This window comes from Oncorhynchus masou, chromosome 28 (assembly GCF_036934945.1).
Source record: "Oncorhynchus masou masou isolate Uvic2021 chromosome 28, UVic_Omas_1.1, whole genome shotgun sequence".
In the NCBI taxonomy this organism is placed as follows: domain Eukaryota; kingdom Metazoa; phylum Chordata; class Actinopteri; order Salmoniformes; family Salmonidae; genus Oncorhynchus; species Oncorhynchus masou.
The window spans coordinates 56,652,078-56,670,539 of NC_088239.1; the positions used below are offsets into that span (position 1 = coordinate 56,652,078).

The 18,462-nt window shown below is 42.4% G+C and overlaps 1 protein-coding gene across 1 annotated transcript in view; it reads left to right on the forward strand.

Annotated features, from left to right (window-relative positions):
- LOC135517961 (endoglin-like) overlaps positions 1–11,865 on the forward strand; it is a 60,384-nt gene extending 48,519 nt beyond the window's left edge. Inside the window, exons 9-14 of the mRNA XM_064942706.1 lie at positions 1,395–1,543; positions 1,930–2,160; positions 2,648–2,714; positions 6,003–6,110; positions 6,242–6,289; positions 6,565–11,865. Coding sequence (XP_064798778.1) covers positions 1,395–1,543; positions 1,930–2,160; positions 2,648–2,714; positions 6,003–6,110; positions 6,242–6,289; positions 6,565–6,689 — 728 coding nt within the window. The 3' untranslated portion in view covers positions 6,690–11,865. The remainder of the gene's footprint in view (positions 1–1,394; positions 1,544–1,929; positions 2,161–2,647; positions 2,715–6,002; positions 6,111–6,241; positions 6,290–6,564) is intronic.
- Positions 11,866–18,462: the final 6,597 nt, after the last annotated feature.

Below are 18,462 nucleotides of genomic sequence, written 5' to 3' on the forward strand. Positions count from 1 at the left end.
GGCTCCTGTAGTAGACTCGCTCCTGTACTAGATTGGCTCCTGTACTAGACTAGCTCTGTACCAGACTGGCTCCTGTAGTAGACTGGCTCCTGTACTAGACTGGCTCCTGTACTAGACTGGCTCTGTACTAGACTGGCTCTGTGCTAGACTAGCTCTGTACTAGACTGGCTCTGTGCTAGACTAGCTCTGTGCTAGACTAGCTCTGTGCTAGACTGGCTCTGTACTAGACTGGCTCTGTACTAGACTAGCTCTGTACTAGACTAGCTCATGTACTTGACTAGCTCATGTACTAGACTAACTCCTGTACTAGACTAGCTCCTGTACTAGACTAGCTCTGTGCTAGACTAGCTCTGTGCTAGACTAGCTCCTGTACTAGACTAGCCCTGTACTCGACTAGCTCCTGTACTAGACTAGCTCTGTGCTAGACTAGATCTGTACTAGACTAGCTCCTGTACGAGACTAGCTCATGTACTAGACTAGCTCTGTACTAGACTGGCTCCTGTATTAGACTAGCTCCTGTAGTAGACTGGCTCCTGTAGTAGACTGGCTCTGTACTAGACTAGCTCCTGTAATAGACTAGCTCTGTACTAGACTAGCTCTGTACTAGACTAGCTCCTGTAGTAGACTAGCTCCTGTACTAGACTAGCTCTGTACTAGACTAACCCTGTACTAGACTAGCTCCTGTATTAGACTGGCTCCTGTAGTAGACTGGCTCTGTACTAGACTAGCTCCTGTACTAGACTAGCTCTGTACTAGACTAGCTCTGTACTAGACTAGCTCTGTACTAGACTAGCTCCTGTAGTAGACTAGCTCCTGTACTACACTGGCTCCTGTACTACACTAGCTCCTGTACTAGACTAGCCCTGTACTAGACTAGCTCCTGTACTAGACTAGCTCTGTACTAGACTAGCTCTGTACTAGACTAGCTCTGTAGTAGACTTGCTCCTGTAGTAGACTTGCTCCTGTAGTAGACTAGCTCTGTACTAGACTAGCTCCTGTAGTAGACTAGCTCCTGTACTAGACTAGCTCTGTACTAGACTAGCCCTGTAGTTGACTAGCTCCTGTACTAGACTAGCTCTGTACTAGACTAACCCTGTACTAGACTAGCTCCTGTAGTAGACTGGCTCCTGTACTAGACTAGCTCCTGTACTAGACTAGCCCTGTACTAGACTAGCTCCTGTACTAGACTAGCTCTGTACTAGACTAGCTCCTGTGCTCGACTAGCTCTGTACTAGACTGGCTTGCTCTGCCAACATTATTATTATTATTATTATTTAGGGTTAGGGTGTTTATTAACTAATCAGTTCAACTAATCTATATGGTGCACCAATCCTGTAGTATCCTGTACAAATGGATTATTACTGTCGGGTGATTTTTGTGTCTTGCTGTCTCAGTCACAGAGGCTGCACCAACCGAGACAACTCCATCGCCCCCCAGCCCCCCTCAGATGCCTCTGCTCATGCAACTGTACACCTCTCCAGACTACCGCTCCCCTCTGGACCCCAACACCAAGGTGCAGAGCGACAAGAGGATCTACGCAGAGGTGAGAGCCCTTTTATTTATTTCACTCCAGCACCCTCCCGCTCTTAGTAATCCACTCCCAGTTCCTCAGCCGTGCCCACATTCTCACCCCCTAAGCCCTGCACACCTTCACAACTGCATGACTCCGAGCACAGAGAGCAGACAGGTATTCATGTTTGAGAGAGAACTTGTTTGAGAATAATTTTGATAGTATTGTGCTATTTATGTACAGTATATAACAACATGCATGATAGAGCATGACCATATACAGGTATGAGAGCAAATACATCCACCAGCAAATACATCCACCAACATCTCGCACCAGGCCTGCTCTACGCTACAAAACAACACCCATACTGTAGTGTATGCAAACATTTCCAGGACTCCAAACATCCCTCTCCTCTCCAGATCTCAGGGCGGACACTGGGGGAGATTGTGCTGACCATCAAGGTGATCAACTGCTCGGTGCGCTCCAAGGGTTCTTGCCCGGTGGTGAGGGACATGCCCTTCAGGCCAGAGGTATGCTCCTCCACCGTGTGCCCCAACAGTACCAGGGTTAGCTTCTCCTTAGAGCTGCTCCAAGACCTGGCCTCCACGAGCTGGGACCTGGAGTGCTCCGTCAAACTCTGCTTCAGCGAGGTATGTAGGTGGAGGAGATATGGGTGGTGGGGGGAAAGAGGGGTATTGCTTTATTCACTTATAGGACACGATATTTTGCTGTCATTTATTTTTGTATCTTTTCTTTAATAAAAAAATTGGTGTGCCGAAACATCCAAATAGATGTTTCCATTGAGCATTTATTCATTAAATCTGTTTTTCTCTGACAAATTTATTTCAACATCATAACAGTAGCTATGCTTCTAGTACGTGTACTTTCAGAGTTAGACTGAAATATCATAAGCAGAGTAGATTCTTAAAGTAATAGTGTGTGCCAGCGGGTTTAACTAAACTATATTAATTCTAAGCTGTAGCTTAGTCAACAAGCCAAATCTCCAGTGAACTTTCACTTCATCATCAAGGCATTTTTGGTGTTTCGAGTTTACTTTAGTAATTTTTAGTTTCTTTGTCAACAAAGTACACTTAATGATCGGTTTGTATCACTCTCTCTTTTGGTAATGTCTTGTAGAAATGTGGAGATGGAGGAAGAGTGAAGAGGAACTTGGAGGTCACCCAGACATACATCCCGCCACCAAGTGAGTTCAGTTTTAACTGCAAAGTTTTAAAGCCTTCCAGCTCTGTTGTTGTACTGTAGTTTGTCCTTCTGGCAACCCTGTCCTAACATTTACAGTACACATGATAATCTCATTGTTAGTCCTAATCAAGATTCATAAATTCATATTTGGGTGTATTTTAAAACAAGACTCTTCTCTGTCGTTGAGATGACCCTACCTTCCCCTATTCTGCGCAATCGTTTTTCCTTAAAAAAAAAGAAAAAAAGAAAGACAGTCAAATGAAATCACCACTAACACTGCTGTCAAATGCAACAGTAGGAGAGACACCGCATTGTCCTCCTCAACCCTCAATAATTCCTCTATCAGAACATTCCATCATCCATTTCATTCTGGCCACAGCAGAGGCTGGCTGGCTTTTCTGTCCATCTCGGTTGTACTGTCTACCATCGAGCTCCACTCCAACGTTGGGCCCGTCATCATGCCGATGATGAGGTCAGGATATACAGAGAGAGACGGGTCATGGAGGGGATGTGAGGTGGGGCCTCCTCCTTAGGAAGGCCTGCAGCCTGACCTTGTGGCCACAATCAGCCAGTAATGACCCTCGGGGGGGATCCATTGTGTCCGAGGTCTGGCTGCTGGGCCGTCTGTCCAAACATGGGCTCCGGGCCTGGCGCTATTGTCAGAGACAGAGGCCCTGAACACAAAAGGGGGAAGGTGTTACTCTTCAAAAGGGGAGGACAATCTCCGGGCAGATGAGTCAGGAACAAATATCGCATTCCACAACCGCTGTAAGCCCAGAAGGGAAACCCATCATTTTTTTGCAAAAAGGAAAAGAAAAGACAACAAACTTCAGGTTCATGTTTTGGCTTACCACACAGCTCCCCAAATTTGGCCAACAACTTATTTTTTCCTGCAATTTCCTCACACAGAAGAAGAGGATACAGGTTGGATCATCAGCCGATGTTGGTGTTTTAGGCTGATGCTGCCAGGCCCTCACTGCTCATATTTGTTATTGTGTCCCTGTTTTGTCAGCCAACCCATTATGGTCCCTATGTCAAGGAAAGGTCAAGTGAGTGCGTGGAGGGACTCAGGGACTTGCTGTGATGGTGGATGAAAGGGAATCCGTGGCAAGGGATCAACGTTTTTTCCCGTTAAACTTCAGGCAACTCCTCATTGACCTCAGCGCTCCTTTCATCCATGCCTGCCCACACAGTGCACACACCAAACAACTGGAGCCAACCAACTCTATGGGCTCTCCGAATTGGTCTCCTACGGTCATGTAGTCAGTTCCACTCAGTTCTTCTTCAGAATTCTGGCCAGAGAATTGGAGCTCAGTTGAGGCCGGCTGACTGCTGCCGGCTGCTGCTGGGAGCCTCGCCTGTTTTGATTGGCCAGGATATGGCTTCCCCTCGGCTGTCCTTCCTGTTTGGTAGCTGTCCCCCAGAGGACTCTTGGGAGTCGTAGTGTTGTAGTGCAGGCCTGCAGCTGTCCGTCCCCTCCACCCCACCTGCGACGCAGCTTCTACTTCCTGTCCCTGTTTGCTTTCCGGCCCATTCTGGAAAACAAATGTAAAAAATACTTTAAAACAAGCTTCTGTTTAGAAATGGACTGGGACAGGACCTTTGAGTCGGTAATGCTGGCTGGTAGTAGATAATTCCCTTCCTATAAAGATTACTTTAATCACTTACAATCTAATTCATGAGATTTAATCGAAGGATATAGCCCACATTAGATTCATTATGATGGTACACAAGCATTTCATTATGTTGTGACAGCAGAGCAGAGATGGATTTTAATAGGGTGAGGGGATGAATTATCTTAATTATTCTTATAGATGAATCCATGGAAACCATCAATAGCAATATTAATAGGCTTGCAGGATGATGGCAAGCGGTGCAGCCAAACAAACAGAATGCAGACCCTCATCCTTCCTGCATCCTGTCTTTCCTGTCCTTCAAGAAAAGAGAGAGCCTAGTGTAGTGCTGGGCCTAGTGTAAAGCACAGGGGAGAATGACTGCCATTGAAGCCATGGAATTTCAAGGCTGACCGCGGTACTGCAGGCGTTGTTAGAAAACAGGATCCCCCACCATAGTGAATGAAAAAATGGCAATCTGGTCAATCTTCGTGTAAATAAAATAGAATTAAGACAACCAATAATTGCTTCAAATACACCAAATGTATGTCCGCAAATACACCAAATGTATGTCCGCACGCAGAAGAACATAGATTATTTAGTTGTTAATGGCAGCCTGCAGTACCCCAGTCGGCATTCAACTTGAGTTACTCAATGAGAGGGGGCAGCACTGAGCCAGCCTGCAAAGTCACATTCTGGAGGGTCAGTGCTATCGGGGATCCTTGTGACGTCCCTACCCTCCTAACCCTTACACTAACCCTAACCTTAACTATAACATAATCTTAACCCTTAACTATTTTAAATGTCAACTTCAATGGGCGCATGTTATGTGAACATTTCATTATACTTAATTTTGCTTCAATTAGCTATTGAGTCTTCACATAGGAATGTATGGTGTCACGTGATTGATGGCTTTGTCCATTCATATATTCAGTCATTGTTAAGACACAGGATGGCTCCTGCCCAGAGGACGGATGATTAGCTTCCTCCCAAATTCTCAGCATCCATGTTGTAGATTTCCATTAGGGAAGTAGCAGAAGCGGGGGAACTTGTGTGTGTGTCTTCATGTGCATACATTTGTGCACGTATGCTCGTGTGCTTGGATGCACACGTGTGTGTGTGTGTGTGTGTGTGTGTGTGTGTGTGTGTGTGTGTTTGTGTGTGTGTATGTTTGTGTGTGTGTGTGTGTGTTTGTGTAAGTGTCAGTGCCAGAGCTAGCAGCACATGGTCAGAGCCTGTTTTCAACGAAGCTGATTTGAGAGCTCCGTCGAGGGAGAGCAATTTTGCCTCAGCCATTGGCTTAAGAGTTGTTTTGTTTGCTCCTACGTCTGTAATTGCTGGAACAGCTTGTGTGGGACAATGCCACACACAGGCTGCCCAGGGGGCACTGCCAGGGCCAAGCAGTGTGACCACAAACTTAAATTCACATGATGAGAGAGCCAAAACTTCATCACATCAGTGATAACCATTTGTTTCCACAAACAGATTTGGCCTCAATTGTGCAATGTGCTTGAGACAAAGAAAAATTCATGAGCTTGAAATGTTAACTGGTTGTGTGCTGGAAATTAGGAAATCATAGGAGGAATAATCTCTCAGTGATTCCACTGATATCCAACAATTCTACTAAACACCTCAATGTGAGACATGAATTCATGTGTTTCTCCTGTGTGTTCTAGTGGCGTGTATTGACTTTGGTCTGTCAGCCGTGCTGGGCATTGCCTTTGGAGGTTTCCTGATCGGAGTTCTGCTCATTGGAGCTCTCTGGGTCATCAAGATCCGCACAGGTGAGTCGGAGTCTGCCTATCTTTTTTGTGGTGTTACATTTACATACCATACAAAAGGTTTTTTCGAGGTCTATTTCCCTTTTCATTCAAACTTAATTTAAAACAGTATTATTTTGTTTTATGGGATCTAGGATACCCCACCGGACTGGATGTCGGGACGACTACTGCAAACCTCTCGAGTAAGATGCTGGTCACTGTTTCTGGTTGATGCCAGTCCCAGTTAAACATATAGAGTTCTATTTTCCCTGAAGGGGGAATAGTAAAGTAGGCAAACCATATCGATGAGGTAAACCTGTCTCCTCCTCCTTTTCTGATCTTTCTCATGATCACTATCCCTCAAACAACCAACGAACCAGTCAATCAGTCTTTATTATCCCAGAAGCAGTTGGTTTGCAAGCTGAAATTGAGTTTGACAAATTGGTTAACAAATCAAAAAATGGTCCTTTCTCTCCAGGATGTCCTTGCTCTCTGACCAGCAAACGGCAACCTGTCTCCAACAACCCCTCCCCCTCTGAGAACAGTAGTGCCAACGCCAGCATTGGCAGCACTCGGAGCACGCCAACAAGCAGCATGGCATGACACCATCATCACCACCGTCTCCCCTCTCCGTCACACTGAGGGGGCTCCATGCTATTTGGTTGCTCTTTCACAATGCTTAAGAAAGCATTACCCCCTCTCTTTAGTCACACCACATCACGCATCCTTTCTCACCAACCTGAGGGGGGTTAGGTCGGGGGGGGGGGGCAGCTGTAGTCTAGTCTAGGCTCCTAACACCCTCCTCTCCGGCCTACCAGCAAACGTTCCAGACTGGAAGTCAGAAAGGGTGGAAAAAAAAGGCCCTGGCTCCCAGCAACAGGAAAAACAAAGCATATCCCCAAGAACTAACAGGAAATTCACTGCATTCTTTTCAATGAATTGCGCCTCTCTGATGGCGGCACAATAAGAATCAGTCAAGGGGGGGGGGGGGGGGCAAAAGATTGACTTTAAAAACATTATTAGATAAACTGTTTTGGCTCTCAACATCCACAATTGTTGTGATAGGAAATGTCAAGGCCCCTTTTTCCAGGCAATTTAGAGATAGATTCTGGACTGACATCCGTTCTTTGACGTTGACTGTAGTTTGAATTAAATTTTGTATTACTGTATATGGGTGGCTGGAAGACACCATGTCAGATTTAAAGATTTCAGACAGTAAAAAGCTAGAATATCCCATGTTCTCTTCCAACAACAAGGGGAGTCTGTCTTAATGGGATTTAGGAAAGATTGGGAAAAGGCTACCTCTTAATTTATGTAGATATCAGATTGTTAAGCATAAGCTTGACAATGGCTTCTTCTGGTGAGCTAGTGAGATAAATAAAAACTATTTTCTCTTTCATTCCATTTCACTTGAGTTACATCATATTGTTTTCCTCAGAGCCATCTCTTACATACAAGCAGAATTCATAGCAAAACATTTCTTGCAAGTCAAATGTTGCACTATGTATACAAAAGTATGTGGACACCCTTTCAAATTAGTGGATTCGGCCATTTCAGGTGTATAAAATTGAGCACACAGCCATGCAATCTCCATAGACAAACATTGTCAGTGGAATAGCCTTACTGAAGAGCTCAGTGACTTTCAACATGGTACCGTCATAGGATGCCACCTTTCCAACAAGTCAGCTTGTCAAATTTCTGCCCTGGTCAACTAAGTGCTGTTATTGTGAAGTGAAAACGTCAAGGACCAACAACTGCTCAGCCGCGAAGTAGTGCACCACACAAGCTCACAGAACCAGATCGCCGAGTGCTGAAGCGCGTAGCATGTTACAATTGTCTGTCCTCGGTTGCAACACTCAATACAGAGTTCCAAACTGCCTCTGGAAGTAACGTCAGCACAATAACTGTTTGTCTGGAGCTTCATGAATAGTTTGTTGGGAGCTTCATGAAATGGCCGAGCAACCGCACACAAGCCTAACCTCACCATGCGCCATGTCAAGCGTCGGATTGAGTGGTGTACAGCTCGCCGCCATAGGACTCTGGAGCAGTGGAAATGCTCAGTGGAAACGATCAATTGGAACACCGACTGCGAGCCAGGCCTAAATCGCCCAACATCAGTGTCCGACCTCACGAACGCTTTTGTGGCTGAATGGAAATAAGTCCCCACAGCAATGTTCCAACATCTAGTGGAAAGCCTTCCCAGAAGAGTGGATTATGTTATAGCAGCAAAGGGGGGACCAACTCCATATTAATGCCCATAAATTTGGAATGAGATGTTAAACGAGCAGGTGTCCACATACTTTTGGTCATGTAGTGTACATGAGCCTGAGCAAATGAGTTGGTTTTATAGTAATTGTTAAAAATATAATATTTATCTGAAATTGTATTATATCTAGATAAACATTTCACTTTCTTCAATGCAGACCAAAGTCAACACCAAAGCAAAAGTTGTTACCAAATAAATTGCGCTACATTATCAAAGATGGAAAAAAATATTCAAAATCAAACTGATTGAACTCAGGAAAAACTGTGGCATTATTGTAATTTAGCGTGAAATTATTTATGTCAAGTGCCAAGGAAAATGGAAATCAGATTGAATTGTCAGTTGAAACCCGTTCTATGTGTAAGTGTACAAATGTAAATGTATTTTGATTGTATTGCCTTTTTTTAAAACCTATTTTAAATTGCTCTCACAATACAAAGTAAAGCCTTGTGGTTATGACCTGCTGGGTATAAAGACATTCCCTTCAAACATTCCATTCAGCCGTATCTCCTAAAGAAACAGCAATACTGTACCATAAGTATACAGTGTATCATTTAAAATGTTATTTAAATGATTGTACTAGTTATTTTATAGTTCAGTATGCCAATGTACAGCGACACAGAGTCTAATCTATATTTGTTAAGCAGTTAATAATTCATTCATAATTAATTTGTTTTGATACCATCACCAAAAGCAGCAATCTTAAAACCAAGTGAGCTTCCTCAACCCAGCACTGTGTTTTTAATGCCCCAACGTGTTTTTTACATTTTGATAAAACAAATGATGTAGCTAATTATGCGTTGTGTGTGTGTTTCTGTGCATATGCACGAGTGAGTGCATGCATGCAAGTGTGCGTGTGTGTGTGTGTGTGTGTGTGTGTGTGTTAGTGCATACAGGCGTGTGTGTGTGTGAATGTACTCTAAGATGTGTACACTCAGAGGAAAACATTATAAATTACCACTTGAGTATTTGTGTAATATGAGAAGTTAATTCTATATGTAATGTCCATGCAGTTTATTTTGTAGGAGTGTTGTTTCTTATATTCTTGTTTTATAAATTTCATAGCTTCTGTGTTATTCTCCATATGTTCCAAAGAACTTGGACTATTCCCTGTTACAAAATGCAGTTTTTTTAAAACGTGTAGTCATTTGTAACCAGATGGCCATAGATTTATACTTTCTATATTCCAGTTTAAATCGTATGATTTGTTTTGTTATTAATTTCTATAAACATCATTAAAACAACCATCAAGTCACTAAAGCCAAACTCCAGAGCCCACATTACTGGTGTTATGTAAACAGTTATTGTTGCTCTAACTTACTCCATTCAACTTTAATCTCACCCTAAACCCCCTGCCATACAATAACAAAAGCTAATCTTCTCTGATTCGAGATACTCTGTACTGGTGTGATAGGCTGATGCATTCCATTTGTAATACTGTCGACAAGCAGCACTTAATTATTTTGTTTGGGGGTACAAAACGAACCTCATCCACCACCGATATGCAGCACCCACCTGATGCACAGCAGCCATTATGTGCCAAAAACTTTAACACATGACAGTCAGTGTATGAGTGGCATCCCCTTGAGCTGAACCTCCAAACAGGCAAGCAACAGTGGATTGAGGGAGAGTTGTAGTATCAGACAGTCAGTGACAGCTAGGCTCTTTGTGAATACTGACAGAACACAGGGTAAATCAGATGAGCCGTCAATTAATCCAGTCGTTAACCCAGCAGATTCCTGCACGACCTCTGGCTCTGACTACTTCTGCTCAGAGATGCACACGCACCAAGCAATCTTCCACACTCTCATGTTTCCCTGTACTCACAATGATAGACAGATGGTGTATGTGTGTTTAAGACCATGTACGTGCATTTGAGAGTGTGTGTCTATTGGGAAGGTGTCTTTATTTCAATCCAGAAAGGAGAGGGAATCTTTGTTATTGAGTGATCAACTCAACGCAGTTCTCAAGATGGGATGCTCCCAAATAAACAAGGTCTACATGGTGGAGCAAAATGTCATCCAGTATTTCTGTGATCACATGCAATGGTAGTCACTCAAACAAGCTGATTACTTTTGTAGTTTTATGACATAATATGCTACTGCTCCCCACAGCATTTCTGCCCTGAATTTAGCAAGCACTATCGACAAAGATCAGTGGAAGAAAAGTTGTGATACACTACTTTCTGCAAATAGTCAGTGTGAGCCAGAGTGACTTGACACAACGCAAGCCAAACAAGCTGTACAAACAAAACGGAAATAAAGGGGTTTTAGTCTGCCATGAAGCGTTCATCCATGTGTATGGTTCAGAGTCTAGCTACATTTTCAGCTATTATACATTTCAAATTTTGTCAGCAATTAGTTTTCATTGCAAGTTAAAGCGTACTGTTAGCTAGCTAGTGAACGTTAGCTTGCTGGCAAACGTTGCGTATGTGAGCTGTGTAGTAATCTCAGAAACCATTTGCATTGCTAGTTATAGCCTAAAGTTAGCTAGCTAGCTAACATTGAACCTAGTTGGTTAGCTTTAGCTACCTGCAGATTCATACTACAGCATTTCAGGCATGGTTGCTGGCTATGACAATCAGTTTGTATTGCTAGTAGATCAAGTTTATTTTTACCTGGAGTGTTTTAGTTTAGGCTACTACCTTACTCACTCTGTTTAGCACAAGGCCTTACATGTGAATCCTTAAATTGATGGCTGGGTCTAAGGCTTAAGAGGGTGTGAATGATGCTAAATAGGTGTAATCAAAGAAGAGCTCTCCTGTAGGGTTATCAAAACATTCAAGAGCCATTTTCTCAAAAGTGTGGTTACTAGTTTATCAACTTGCAAATAATTACTTTCCCATTGTTCCTCAACCATGGTGTATGATTTTCAATTTTGTACATCTGAGTCTCTGCTTTTATCCAATGTAAAACACACAATTTCAAATGTCGCTACAAAAGATCGAATCGATTGGTCACATATTTTGTAACTAACAGAATACATACAACCTGAATAAATTAAAACTCCCCTGGAGAGAGAGGAAGAATAAAGTGGCCGAGTACTGTATCTAAACCCTAGTTAACCATTAAGTCACCCCCCCCCCACACACACACAGTTCCATCCACAGGAATTTTATTCACAGGAATACCTTTTTATGTTATCTATTTTTTTCCTGAAATGAAAGCAACAACATAAAGTCCTTTTCCTCATAGTGATCTGTACTGGGCTGCTGTGTTAGAAATAAGGCCTTAGATAACGGAGCTTGGATGCACCTGTGTTTAATGTGTCTCTCTACACAGAATGTCACCCCTCAGGATTGTTAACTTTGTTACAGTCTGTCATCTTAACAAAATGGCTGCTCCAAATTTTTTTTATTTTTTAAATGCGTTGTTCTCGTGGCACAGGGAATTCCATCTTTCCTTTTATGGCGCATTGACCAAACTAAAATTATACCATATGTATTTGTATGTTGTCTTTTGAAAAATGTATATTTTATTTGTGTATCAAACATCTTAATAAAATGAATAAACCAAAGGAATTGTTTGTGACTCTTATTGTGATATCTTCAGATCTACAGTATTATGATTCCCTTGCTGCATTACATATAAGAACAGGGTTGAAGACATAACATATGTAATGTAAATGTAAATGTATAACATAGCTGCTGTGTGACTCAAGCCACTGCTATATATTGGGTCTCCAAAAATGCTAGACACACAGTATCAGAGAGCAACTGTAATATAGGCTAGCAAGCTGGGCCGTGCACTTTCACAGGCAAGGCAGGGAGCATCACACATGAACCCAGCCAGCAGCAGCATGCTTTTAGTCTTCAATTAATCACTTCCGATCATGGGAAGAAAGGAACAATGTGTTTTTAAACTAGAGCTGTTGGATTTTGTGTGTTCTTAAGTACCACACAATGATTCATTTGGTTTTCAAGGATTCGTGCTGTCCGTAAATTGCAAAGTTGACTTTTCCACCCCCGTGCTGTTGAAGGTCAGCATTGCATGAGATACAGCACACCCTTATTACTGTCTGTCAAAGTATACATTCATACTGCTTGTTTGAGCATGTCTATGGACGCATTAACTGCCTACAATATGCAGTGCATTCGGAAAGTATTCAAACCCCTTCCCTTTTTCCACATTTTGTTACGTTACAGCCTTATTCTAAAATGTATTAAATAAAATAAAAATATAATAAATCTACACACAATACCCCATAATGACAAAGAGAAAACAGGTTTTTAGAAATATTTGCAAATGTTTTAATAATGAAAAACAGAAATACCTTATAAGCATTCAGACCCTTTGCTTTGAGACTCGAAAATAAGCCCAGGTGCATCCTATTTCCATTGATCATCCTTGAGATGTTTCAACAACTTTATTGGAGTCCACCTGTAGTAAATTCAATTGATTGGACATAATTTGGAAAGGCACACACCTACAGTTGAAGTCAGAAGTTTACATGCACTTAGGTTGGAGACATAAAAACTCGTTTTTCAACCACTCCACAAATTTCTTGTTAACAAACTATAGTTTTAGGAAAGTCGATAGGACATCTACTTTGTGCATGACACAAGTAATTTTTCCAACAATTGTTTACATACAGATTATTTCACTTATAATTCACTGTATCACAATTTCAGTGGGTCAGAAGTTTACATACACTAAGTTGACTGTGCCTTTAAAGAACTTGGAAAAAGAACCAGAAAAGTATGTCATGGCTTTAGAATCTTCTGATAGGCACATTTAAATTTTTTATTTATCCATTATTTTACCATGTAAGTTGACTGAGAACACGTTCTCATTTACAGCAATGACCTGGGGAATAGTTACAGGGGAACAGAGGAGGATGAATGAGCCAATTGCAAACTGGGGATTATTAGGTGACCGTGATGGTTTTTTGAGGGCCAGATTTAGAATTTAGCCAGGACACCAGGGTTAACACCCCTAATCTTACAATAAGTGCATTGGGATCTTTAATGACCTCAGGGAGTCAGGACACCCGTTTAAAGTTCCATCCGAAAGACGGCACCCTACACAGGGCAGAATCACTGCCCTGGGGCATTGGGATATTTTTTTTAGACCAGAGGAAAGAGTGCATCCTACTGGCCCCCCAACACTACTTCCATCAGCATCTGGTCTCCCATCCAGGGACTGACCAGGACCAACCCTGCTTAGCTTCAGAATCAAGCCAGCAGTGGTAGGCAAGGTGATTTGTGTCAATTGGAGGTGTACCTGTGGGTGTATTTCAAGGCCTACCTTCAAACTCAGTGCCTCTTTGCTTGACATCATGGGAAAATCAAAAGAAATCAGCCAAGACCTCAGAAAATAAATTGTAGACCTCCACAAGTCTGGTTCATCCTTGGGTGCAATTTCCAAACACCCGAAGGTACCACGTTCATCTGTACAAACAATAGTGCGCAACTATAAACACCATGGGACCACGCAGATGTCATAGCGCTCAGGAAGGAGACGCGTTCTGTCTCCTAGAGATGAACATAGTGCAAATCAATCCCAGAACAACAGCAAAGGACCTTGTGAAGATACTGGAGGAAACAGGTACAAAAGTATATATATCCACAGTAAAACAAGTCCTATATCGACATAACCTGAAAGGCCGCTCAGCAAGGAAGAAGCCACTGCTCCAAAACCGCTATAAAAAAGCCAGACTATGGTTTGCAACTACACATGGGGACAAAGATCATACTTTTTGGAGAAATGTCCTCTGGTCTGATGAAACAAAAATAGAACTGTTTGGCCATAATGACCATCGTTATGTTTGGAGGACAAAGGGGGAGGCTTGCAAGCCGAAGAACACCATCCCAACCGTGAAGCACGGGGGTGGCAGAATCATGTTGTGGGGGTGCTTTGCTCCAGCAGGGACTGGTGCACTTCACACAAGAGATGGCTTCATGAGGAAGGAAAATTATGAGGATATATTGAAGCAACATCTCAAGACATCAGTCAGGAAGTTAAAGCTTGGTCGCAAATGGGTTTTTCAAATGGACAATGACCCCAAGCATACTTCCAAAGTTGTGCCAAAATGGCTTAAGGACAACAAAGGCAAGGTAGTGGAGTGGCCATCACAAAGCCCTGACCTCAATCCCAAAGCAAATGTGTGGGCAGAACTGAAAAACCATGCGCGAGCAAGGAGGCCAAAAACCTGACTCAGTTACACCAGCTCTGTCAGGAGGAATGGGCCAAAATTCACCCAACTTATTGTGGGAAGCTTGTGGAAGGCTACCTGAAACATTTGAACCAAGTTAATCAATTGAAAGGCAATGCTACCAAATGCTGATTGAGTGTATAAAACTTCTTACCCACTGGGAATCTGATGAAAGAAATTAAAGCTGAAATAAATAAGTCTCTCTACTTTTATTCTGACATTGGACATTCTTAAAATAAAGTGGTGATCCTAACTGACCTACGACAGGACATTTTACTAAGATTAAATGTCAGGAATTGTGAAAAACTGATTTTAAATGTATTTGGCTAAGGTGTATGTAAACCTCCGACTTCAACTGTATATCAGATCCAATAGTTGATGGTCCAAGTCAGAGCAAAAACCAAGCCATGAGGTTGAAGGAATTGTCCGTATAGCTCCGAGAAAGGATTGTGTCGAGGTATAGATCTGTGAAAGGATACCAAAACATTTATGCTGCACTGAAGGTCCCCAAGAATACAGTGGCCTCCATCATTCTTAAATGGAAGACGTTTAGAACCATCACGAGTCTTTTGAGAACTGGCTGCCCAGCCAAACTGAACAATTGGGGGAGAAAGGCCTTGGTCAGGGAGGTGACCAAGAAACCGATGGTCACTCTGACAGAGCTCCAGAGTTCTGCTGTGGAGATGGGAGATCCTTCGAGAAGGACAACCATCTCTGCAGCACCCCACCAATCAGGCCTTTAATGTAGAGTGGCCAGACGGAAGCCACTTCTCAGTAAAAGGCACATGACAGCCCACTTGGAGTTTGCCAAAAGGCACCTAAAGGATTCTCAGACCATGAGAAACAAGATTCTCTGGTCTGATGAAACCAATATTTAACTCTTTGGCCTGAATGCAAAGTGTCATGTCTGGAGGAAACATGGCACCATCCCTATGGTGAAGCATGGTGGTGGCAGTATCATGCTGTGGGGATGTTTTTCAGCGGCAAGGACTGAGAGATGAGTCAGGATGTATGGAAAGACGAACGGAGCAAAGTACAGAGAGATCCTTGATGAAAACCTGCTCCAGAGCGCTCAGGACCTCAGACTGGGGCAAAGTTTAACATTCCAACAGGACAATGACCCTAATCACACAGCCAAAGACAACACAGGAGGGGTTCTGGACAAGTCTCTGAATGTACTTGAGTGGCCCAGTCAGAGTCCGGACTTGAACCTGATCAAACATTTCTGGAGAGACCTGAAAACAGCTGTGCAACAACTCTCTCCATCCAACCTGACAGAGCTTGTACAAAGTAAAGGGTCTGAATACTAATGAATGTTGACAAAAATGTAGTTAATGATCTAAACATCTGCCTTAAATTATTTTAAATTAATTGGTTTTATTTGTCATTGGGCACCTGCACTCAATGTTGAAAATGGTCTGTTAAGTTCATATGAGCCCATCGGGTATGAAATGTTTTAGGTCATATATCTGCTGTAACACTGTTTCAGCGCTTGCATGGAGTGCTTCAACAGGGCAAACCATATTAGAGGTTGCGTTATAACTGACCCCATCTAATTCATGAATTTAAATGAATTACATGAAAATAAGTTTGTTGAATTTTTGTGTAAATGACAACATAATTGCAGTTGGTACATTGAGTCACGTAGTAGTCCAAACTCAAAGAATATTAACAAAATAGAAATGTTTGGTTCTTGAAACAGAAGTTGTCGAGTGTTTAAGGTTCATCATTGTCACTCCTGGGATGTTTCTCTGGACTCCAATGTGTTTCTCAGTACTTCCACTGAAACATACAGTACCACTTACATTACAGTACATTCAACTAAAGACAGCTACTGTACTCTATTACTGGAAAATACTGACTGGTTCTCGCCCCAGGGAACATGCAGCAACCTACGGTCTAGTTCATGATTAGCCCATGGCAGTAGACCATAGAGAAACCCTTGGCTTTTCTAGAACGGTGTTGAGCTTAATGTATGTTCAGTCCCAGGAGACAGTTAATACTCATTTAAAATGTACCACAAGGCTTGGTATTTCCTTTGACTTGAAACTAGGAAATCTATATTAAATGTGCTGGAAATGTACTTTTCCCAGTTGCCTTTTGGAGCCTACTACCGCAATAGCATCATTCCAGGTATATTCACAACCCCGTTCCAATCCTTTATTAGAGGGTTCCATAGCAATAGTCATTTTCTGCCGCTCTATATATTACAGTCTTTCCATTATAATATTATTTCCAAGTCCATATGACATGGTTGATGCTATTCAATTTGAGTAGGGCAGACAAAGCAGGAAATTATATCAGAAGGTAATGTTGACCCTGTCCTTTATGGAAAAGGTCTGAGTACGTTCACTGTGTCTACTGACCTGTCATTTGTCTGAGTGCACCTGAATTATATGAAGATTGGCCCCGTCATTGGTCATCTGTCCTATGCTCTTAAATGTATAGGCCTACTTCATGGTTTACAGTTCCTTGTATGAATGCAGTTTCCCCTGACAACCACCAGATGCTGCCAGATTGTCCAATATGCCAGTATCTTCCAGTGGGTCTCTGAAGATGACAACATGGAGAGGAACGCATGAGAAAACAGAGTACAGGATGTTCATCAATGGATGTTGTTGTCAGGGGTTATCAGTGTTGGTCAGATGACTGTCTAAATGTAACAGTTGCTAGTTACCTGTCCAAAATGGTCATCAGTAACACCGTTTTGGATTAATGATTAATCTGATTAATTACTTTCAGTTACTTTAGGAATACTTCCCCCCAAAGAAGAAGACAAAAAGGATCTATCAAATACATTTGGTGTGTCATCACAGTTGTTATAGACTTGTGGTCGCTCGCTTGGGTGGAACAAACCAAAGGCTTTTGTGCCTTTTATCAATGCTGAATTGAACGTCGTTTAGAAAACAAAGGTTTCTTAATGTATTTTTTCACAAACAACCTTTCTGAATTTAAAAGTAATCTAAGAAGTAATCATCTAGTTTTTTCGAAAGTATTTCTAACCTTGTTACAATATTTTTGCTGCTAACATAACTGATTAAAGTTAGTTTTTTGTAATCAGATTACATCTAATTGACCGCCTACTGTTTAGTGAGAAAAACATGTACAGTTGACAAAGCCGTGTATAAAGGTTGGAAATTTCTCTTGAAATTCTCTGTTACCAATATCATATTGAGAAAATGCGAGTCTACAAGACTGTGTTGTTAGTACAGACTGGGATATATTCCGGGATTCATCCGATAGCATTTAGGAGTTTACCACATCAGTCACAAGCTTCATCAATAAGTACATAGACAACCTCATCTCCACAGTGACCATACAAATGTATCCAAACCAAAAACCATGGATTAAAGGCAGTATCCATACTTGGCTAAAAGCTAGAGTTACCTCTTACGAGAACGGACAGACTCATACAAGAAAGGCTGCCATGACCTCCGACGTGCCATCAAACATGAAAAAGGACAATATAGGAGGAAGGTGGAATCCTACACCGGCTCCGACGCTCGCCAGATGTGTCATGGATTGCAGACGATAACGAATTACAAAGGGAAACCCATCCGTGAGATTCCCAGTGACGCAGACCTCCCAAACGAGCTAAATGCCTTTTATGCTCGCTTCAAAGGAAAACACTGAGTGTTGCATGACAACCCCTGTTGTTCCGGATGACTATGTGTTCCGTGGCCGATGTGAGTAACACTTTTCAACAGGTTAACACTTGCAAGGCCACAGTACCAGATGTATTACCAGGACGCATACCCATAACATGCGCTGACAGGCTGGCAAGTGTCTTCAATGACATTTTCAACCTTTCCCTGACCTAGTTTGTAATACCTACATGTTTCGAGAAGCCTACCATAGTCCCTGTGCCCAAGAATGTCAAGGTAGCCTGTCTAAATGACTATTGCCCCGTAGCACTCATATCTGTAGCCATGAAATGCTTTGAAAGGTTGGCCAATGCTC